At 27.2% G+C, this 8,924-nt stretch overlaps 1 protein-coding gene across 1 annotated transcript; it reads right to left on the reverse strand.

Moving 5' to 3' along the window:
- Nucleotides 1-4,065: 4,065 nt before the first annotated feature.
- LOC136088025 (uncharacterized) lies at nt 4,066-7,483 on the reverse strand. The gene is made up of 4 exons (XM_065811665.1): nt 6,943-7,483; nt 6,335-6,841; nt 4,939-6,036; nt 4,066-4,070 (listed from the first exon to the last, which is right to left on the reverse strand). Exons 1-4 carry the CDS (start codon nt 7,481-7,483, stop codon nt 4,066-4,068), a joined length of 2,151 nt encoding a protein of 716 aa, XP_065667737.1.
- Between the last annotated feature and the right edge of the window lie 1,441 nt (nt 7,484-8,924).

Raw genomic sequence — 8,924 nt, forward strand, 5'->3', positions numbered from 1 at the left:
ATTTTATTAAAAATACATCTAAAGAAGATTTATTAAATCATGTAAAAGAAAAATGTCTAGAAATTGAAAATTGTAAACGATATTTAAACGAATGTGAAGATTGTAATGAAATTAGATATTCTGAAGTTTAGAGACGAAGTTGTTCATTTGTATATTGTGAAAAATAATTTGATTCAGTATATTGAATCTAATTTTTTTTAGATGAATAAAATAAGAGAAAATGATAAAAAGTTATTGGAGTTAATAAACAATCATAACGAACAAAAAAAAGTACTGAGCGACGATGAAATATTAGCTATGAAATTTTTATTACTTGTTAATGGGAACAAAAACAATTTTTCATATAAACTTGAAAGACTCGTTAACAGAACATTATTTTTATGATGTTTTTTGTAAAATACGCTGTAATGTATTTATATTCAAAATAAATTTTTTTTAGATGAATAATACAAATCAAAATAAAAAATGTTGGAGAAAATATTAAATATGAATTCTTTGCCTGTGGGAAAAAATCAAAAATATCATTTAGAAAACGAAACTTAAAACGGCGATAAAATATCATCTTTGAAATTTTTGTTGACTGAGAACGATAGTGACTTTTTGTTTAAATTACGAATGAATTTAGATTTTAAACTTGTTTTGTTGATATTTTTTATCAAGTAAACTTACATGTACTTTTATTCAAAATAAAATGTTTTGTAATATATTTTTAGGCAAAAATGATAAAAATGTTATCTTTGCAACAAAAAAAAGCGCTTCAATGGCTTGATGAAGGAATCAATTTTTTTATAACTGGAGGTGCTGGTTGTGGAAAAAGTTATATTGTCAATGAAATTGCTCAAAGTGTACAAATTTATAAAACAATACATATTACTGCGAGTACAGGAAAAGCAGCTTATTTGATAAATGGCGTCACAATACATGCTTTTGCTGGTATAGAAACTGGTGTTAAAAGTTTAGATTGTTATAAACGTTATATGCATCCAGACATTAAAAAAACGTGGTTGGAAACTGATGTTTTAATTATTGACAAAATTTCAATGATTAACGCTCAAACATTCGATTTATTACATTTAATAGCTTGTGAAATTAGACAATGTTACGATGAATTATTTGGTGGGATGCAAGTTATTGCTTGTGGTGATTTTTTTCAATTGCCACCTATTAAATGAGAGTTTATTTTTAAATCTAAAATATGGCAACAATACATGACGGAAGTTTTGGTTTTAACTCAATGCTTTAGACAAAAAGAAGATGCGCAATTTTTTGGAGCTTTAAATGAAATACGTTTTGGACAAGTTTCAGACCGAACTTTTGATTATTTTATGACACGTTGTTTTGAAAAAGATGAAAATTTAAACATAAAATATACGAGATTATTTTTTAGAAATATGTAAGTTGATGTTTATAACAATAATAAAATGGAGAGTATAAAATAAGAGGGTATTGGTTTTATGCTAAAGATGTTATTAAAAATCCAAACATTACATGTTCGTTTCAGATTCCAGCAGCTGTTTATCTTAAAATAGGTGCAATTGTTATGCTTGTGAGAAATATTAATGTGGAAGAAGGTTTGTGCCATGGTAGATTGGTACAGTCGTTTTAATAGAAAATAATGCAGTTTTGGTTCATATGAATAAAAAAGAAGTCAAAATTGAATGTGTCAAAGAAAAATTTTTAGATTGCTCTCATGCTGTTGTAGGCTCAAGATTTGGTTTACTTTTAAAATTAGCTTTTACTGTTCATAGAGCTCAAGGAAGTACAATGAATAAAGTTGTTGTTTAATTTAGATCAAAAGCTTTTAATAACAGTCTTTATTATGTTTCTTTATCACGAGTTTGTAATATTAATGATATTTTTATAATTATTAATAATAAACTAGAATTACGAAAAATATTTTAAAGTATTACTGTTGATTCTGATGTTTTGGAATTTTCTAAAAAATAAATGTAATTTTTTTTTAGATAAAAAAAAATGAAAATTGAATATCAAACTGAGGAAACTAAATTTAGTAATAACAGTATATACACTGAACATTTTTTTTACATTAAAGATGATTATAAAGATGAAGATATTGTGGAAGAATCACAACTTTATTCAGAAACTCAGAGTCCTGATGAAATTGTTTATCACGTAGAACAAAAAACAATGGAAGGATTTGAAACACAAATGAAAAACAGTATTCATTTTGGTGACTTGTTTCAAAATTTCTTAATTGGTTATAATATTGTTACTTTGTGTTGCAAATCTATTGATGATGGGTATTGTAAAATAATGAAACGTTGTTGCAATTCACCTGTTTATTTTATAAAACTTTTAGAAGGACCGACTAATTTACGTTTTATTCAAAATGCCAATGTACGAGCTGTTTAATATTTTAGAAAACGATAGCGGATGGAGGTTGATACGATTATGTAATATTAAAACTAAAACTCTATCCAATTTAACAGAAAGATCAATGATGAAATTACGAAATTTTGAATTGTCTGGTTTAAAAGAACAATGCTCATGACAGATGAACAAATTGAAAAAAAGAAAAAACACAACAACACATATAACGAAAAAAAACAAAAACTAGTTTGATTTAAAAAACAACAAGAAAGGAGCAAAGAAATTGATGTTGACGAATGGCTTGGTGAATGGTATAGACCTCATTCTATAACACAATGGCAAAATTCGCTAAAAGGACATTCTTATACTAAACTCTCTTATGACCAAAAAAGAAAAATGTTTTTAGATTATAGTATTTTGTTTGAACCAGAATTATATTTTTATTCTGCTTTTCTCATCTCCTTGTTGGTTCGTCAATGGAATGTGTGCACCATTAAAGAATGGAATATAAAAGTGTTGGAAAAAAATGCTACTGATTTATATTCTGAAGAAAACAATTTACAACTTCTTTTTGAAGATCAAGAGAAGCAAAATATTCTAGCTTAGAAAAACGTTTTACAACATTTAATAGAAAAATCTAAAAATATGACATTTCAAACTTAGATTGGTTTGTATCACTGTTTTGCTTACGAAAATACTTTTGATCGTATTAACATTAAAATTTTTGCCGTTAACAAAAGTAATACCAAAATTCGTTTGTTGCATTCTAAATTAAAATCACAAAATAAAAGTTCTCTTACAGAATTATTAAAAGTGGTCTACGAAAGTGCAAACATTACCAAAGACGATCAAGATTCTCAAAGAGTTTTTATTAACGATGAGGAAAGAAATAAAGCCAATCAACGGAAAAAAACAAACAACACTATAAAAATTTGTTTTTTTTTCAAAAAAACAATTCTTTTCATGCTATAAGCATGTTGAATGAAAAATTTTCTAATGTGCATTTTCGTGCTAACAACTCACGTGTTCTGTTTCAATGCTCAGAATGTGGACAAAAATTTACTACAGAAGCACACAAATGTGAAGGCTATTATAAACCGGACAAATTTACATACGGCGATTGCATTAGTCACTATTGTCCACAAAATTCGTTCATGTGTACAAGTAGAAACTTATTTCCTTTTTTAATGACATTTGGTTGTGAAACGAGTATTAACAAGTCTGAAGAAAAAGCCACTTCCAAAGTCAAACCTTTATCTGAGTTGAGTTATCATTTTCATTCCATCGTTATTCAATGCATTCATGAAACATTGGCAAGAGAATGTTTTGGTTTGGATAAACAAGGGCACGTGATTACTCAATGGATTTTTTATTATGAAAATACTATTGAAAGTTTAGAAAGAAATCCTTTAACCTGTCTACTTGCCTATTTTCAACCAGGAGTTTCTTTACTTTACAAGACACACAGACGTATCTTGTGGGAAAAGTTAAATTCAACTCGTGAAAAAAACAAGAAACTAAAAATGGAATTACGAGTTTACGATTTAATAGCTTTACCAGACACTTTGGTTCGATTTGCTTATGAAATATGTTTACCTCGTTTTCAAAATTGAAATATATCAACTGAAGAAAGAAATTTAATATGGCAAGAAGAAAATCCTATATATATATATATTTTTTTTAAATTTTCCGTTTTTGTTACAATTAAATTCCGTAATATAATACAAGATACTCTTATTCTTTCAAAAATAATCCAGTTATAAATATAAAAAAAAAATGAAAGACAAAATAATAAGAGATACTTATTATTTTGTCTTTGATTTTAAAAAATATATAAAAACGCGGGAAACTTGCAGAAGACCATTAAGTCTTATCATCAAGAACCGTTGTACTAGTTATGTTTTTACAATATTAAATTCCTATAATATTGTTAAAAGCAAGACTTAATTAACTAAGGTAATTAGTGTTAACACCAAAAACATTCAATGTAAAAAGACAAGAACAAATAAAACAAACAGTCAAAGAAACAAAAACAAAAACAAAAAAAAAAAAAAGCAGTTTAAAAGAAATCATTAATAAGATTTTTATACTTTGAAATACTCTTTTTTATTAGTTTTTGAAAGCAATTTATATTGTTTACATCTTGTAAATTACTATATTTTGCTAAGATTTTATTCCAGATATGCGGAGAAAGATTCGTAATTTTAAATTGTTCTTGTTTAGTTTTGCACAATGGTTCAATTAAGCCTGTTGTGCGTAAAGTATACTTAATGCTAGGTTTTATTTCATAAAGATCATTAAAAATTGAGGGGTATTGTTGAAATTTACTTTTGTACATGAGACATAAAATTTTATAAACGTTTATCTCGTATAACGTAAAGATGTTCATAATTTCGAACAGTGGTTTTGCATGTTCGTTTTTATTTTTAAAATTTATTATTCTTAAGGCATGTTTTTGTTTTCGATAGAGTGCTTCTAGCTTGCTTTTAGATGTAGTACACCACGCAATATTCGCGTAATTCAAGTAACTTTGTATAAAACTGAAATAGATTTGTTTTAGATGATGCTTGTTAAGTAAATCCCGTGACTGATATAGAACGCCAATACTTTTTGATATTTTGCTTCCAATATAGGCAATATGTTTATTCCAGGTAATATTTTCGTCAATGAGAACACCAAGAAATTTTGTGACTCTTTCGCGACTAACTTCTGTGTTTTCAATAACTAGTTTTGGAAAAGAAATAGGAATTTTTTTTTTTAAAGGGTGGAATAATGAGAGCTTTGATTTACTTGAATTAATAGAAAGTTTATTTGCATTGAACCATAGTGAAATTTTATATAACTCGTTGTTCATTTGTACAAAGAGTTGAGGGATATCTTTTCCTGAAATAAAAAAGTTACTGTCGTCAGCAAACATTATTGTTGATATATTTGTCGCTCTCCAGAGACCATTCACGTATATTAGGAAAAGTAGAAGCCCAAGAATAGATCCTTGGGGCACTCCACAAGAAATTAAAGATGAATTTGTTAGTTTATTATTTCCGTTATATATGGACTGTGTACGTTTACTCAGGTAATCTGCTATCCACCTGCAGGTTACGCCTCTTATGCCGTACATCATAAGCTTTTTTATCATTATTTTATGATCCACTGTGTCAAAGGCCTTGGAGAGGTCAATAAACACGCCTAAAGTAAATTCTCCGTTTGCAAAAGAGTTTTTTATTTCATTAATTAAGTGAAGTATTGCATGTTCAGTTGAAGTGCTTTTCTGGAATCCAAACTGTTTTGAATAGAATAAGTCATTATTTTTAAAAAATGCATATAACCTATTGAACACAATTCGCTCAAAAATCTTAGAAAAAATGGAAAGTATAGATATTGGTCTATAGTTTCCAATATCCGTTTTATTGCCTGATTTATATATAGGTTTAACTTTTGCTGATTTAAGTATATCAGGAAAGATACCCTCATTCAGAGAACGTTTAAAAATTTTAAATAAAGGCACTTTTAACTCATTAAAACAGTCAATGACAATGTTGCTGTTTATAACATCAATTCCAGATGACTTATTACGTTTCAAGCTTTTAAAAGCTGTTTCGTATTCTTTAAAGGTTGAATTCTCATTTTTAAATTGATTTTTATTGCACTGAAGGTATTCCTTAAATGATTTATTTACATTTGGAGTTTTTGCCGCAAGTTTAGGTCCTATATTCACAAAAAAATTGTTAAATTCATTTGCTATATTGTTTTCATTGTCAATAGTTTTATTTTTAATATGTAAGATTTTCGGAAAAGATTCATTGATTTTCGGTTTTCCAATTATTTCATTTAGTACTTGCCAAGTTTTTCCTAGAACTTAGTTGACACTTTTCAAGTTGCTATTTATAATAGTTTGATTTTGCAGTTCGTTTGACTTTCTCAAATAAAGTCCTATAGTTTTTATATTCTGCCTTGGTCTTTACGCACTTATTTTTTAAATATCTATCGTACCGTCGATGTTTACGCTTCGAAGCTTTTTTTAAGCCTTTACTAAACCATGGCGAATTTAAGGTTTTAACTTTAATTTTTACTTCTGTCTCTGGGAAGTGTTTTTCATACAAGTTTGAAAAGTTGTGATGAAAGTTATTAAACATGGAATTAGCATCATTGAGTGATTCTAATGGAGACCAGTCTATATTTCCTAGTTCATTTTGAAACGCTAATTGATTGTTTAATGATAGTAGGCGTTTAGTAAATGTGACTTTATTTTGTTTTTGTTTTTGTTTATTTGACGTATTAGCGGATATGAAAATTGGCATGTGATCTGAAATTGGTGTTTTAATTATTCCTTTTTTTAACGAGTTTTCAAATAAAAAGTTAGTTAATATATTGTCTATTAATGTTGCTGAATTTCTTGTTATTTTTGTTGGTTTGTTTATTAAAGGGATCACACTATATCGAAATAAATCATTGTAAAAGTTTTGACTTTCTATATCATTGTCATAATTTAGGGCGTTAATATTAAAGTCACCTAATACAAACAGTTTTTTTTTTCTAGAGTAACTTTTTCAATAATATTCTGGAGATGATTTGAGAAATTTTCTATGGACGCATTTGGCGGTTTGTAACAACAGTTAACTAAAATATTTTTAGTTTTATCATTAACTATTTCAATCGAAACAAATTCGCCGTTGCATTCAGATATGCACATGTCTTTTCGCATTTTAAACCGCAAGCTATTTTTGACGTAAATAACAACACCACCACCTCTTATTTTAGACTTTCTTTGTAAGTGAATTGCGTCATATTCTAGTAAGTCAAACCTACAACTTTCGCTAAATGCATCATCAGTTAGCCAAGTTTCACTTAAACAAATTATATTGAAAATAAAATTGCTTTCCTCTAAGAATATTTTAAAGTTTTCAAAATTTGCTTTACCGCTTCTTATGTTAAGATGAAGAAGAGATAAGTTCTCAAAAGGTTCAATATCCGATAAATATTGCTTTATTTCGTCCGGAAATAAATACTGTGCTTCCGTATTCATTAATGAATAGTCATCAAATATAATTTTATCAGGATTGTGCTCATCGAGCGTGTTTAAATTATTTAATCTAAAAGCATGATATGAACTATTTTCGAAGTAATTTTCGTTTTCAGTCATATTCGAAACCATTTTTAATTTTTTAATAAATATTATTTAAAATATTTAAAGTTTTTTTTTATTATTATTTTTTTATTTCTCTCTTCCTTTAGAAAACTTATTTCTTTTATTCGTAAAAATATAAAATAGAGCACTTATGTATATAAAAAGATATACAAATATAAACTATAAAAAGATAAAATATTAAGAACATAAATTACTTTTCCTTTTGATTCCAATCCCGAATGATTAATTTATCGTACGATACGTAAGCGAATTTCCCCGCATGTCTTTCCACTTTTACTTTTTCTTTCAACTCCTTTCTTATTAGGTTTGCTTCTGCGCAAAAATCTTCATTAATGTAAATGTTTTTTCCTTTTAATGTTGATGACTTTCTTAAAGATAAAATTGCTTTTCTTAAAGCAATTTTATCCTTAAAGTCTAAAAGCTTTAAGACAATAGTTCTAGGCTTTTTATTGTTTCTCAGTCCAGTGCGATGTGCACGCTCAATTTTTATACTTTTTAAGCCAAGTTGCTCATCAAACAGTTTAAGAACCTTCGCTTCACTATCGCACCAGGTTTCATTATCTTCCTCTTTGATACTGTCCACCCTTAGGTTGTTTCTTCTGGACCTGTCCTCCATTTCTCTTAATTTCTTTTTTACATATGTAAATTCACTTTTATTGTTTTTTGTTTCATTATAGTTTTTATTTTTTTCCACTGTGTTAACGGCGGTTTTTATCTTCTTCATGATAGTTTAAACTCATTTTTAATTCTTCCACATCTTTTGATATAGCTTTAATAATATTAACATTGTCGTTCGACATCATTTCCACTTTATCAAGACGCTGATTTGTTATTTTTAGAATAGCGTTGATTATATTTGCAAAATTTTTTTCTTGTTTTTTCAGTATTGCTTCAATTTTGTTCTCAAACTCCTCAAACATATCCTTTATCATTCTTATAATTTCCACTAATGTAACTGTCATTTTTGTAGATTTGTTGTTTTATTTTTTTATATTAATATCATTTTTTAATTTAATTTAATTTAACTTTTTTTTTTTTTTTTTACCACGTTTCAAAAACACGTCCGATCGTTACAAAAGCCACAAAGTTTTCTATGTTCTATTTGTAGATATGTTCTATTTGTAGATATGTTCTATTTGTAGATATGTTCTATTTGTAAATATGTTCTATTTGTAGATATGTTCTATTTGTAAATATGTTCTATTTGTAGATATGTTCTATTTGTAAATTTTGTAAATATGTTCTATTTGTAGATATCCTGTAGATAAAATATGACAATCTGATATTTATAAAAATAAATTTGACATGACTCCTCAAGAAATAGAATGATTAAATCATAACGAATTTCGTTATTACAACGACTAACGAATTCAAGTTGTTAATATCCTATTTCAAAGAGTAGGACGTTTAGAATTGTTCATGTTACCTTGTCACGTTCAAAATTATT

This window comes from Hydra vulgaris, chromosome 12 (genome assembly GCF_038396675.1).
Source record: "Hydra vulgaris chromosome 12, alternate assembly HydraT2T_AEP".
Lineage (NCBI taxonomy): Eukaryota > Metazoa > Cnidaria > Hydrozoa > Anthoathecata > Hydridae > Hydra > Hydra vulgaris.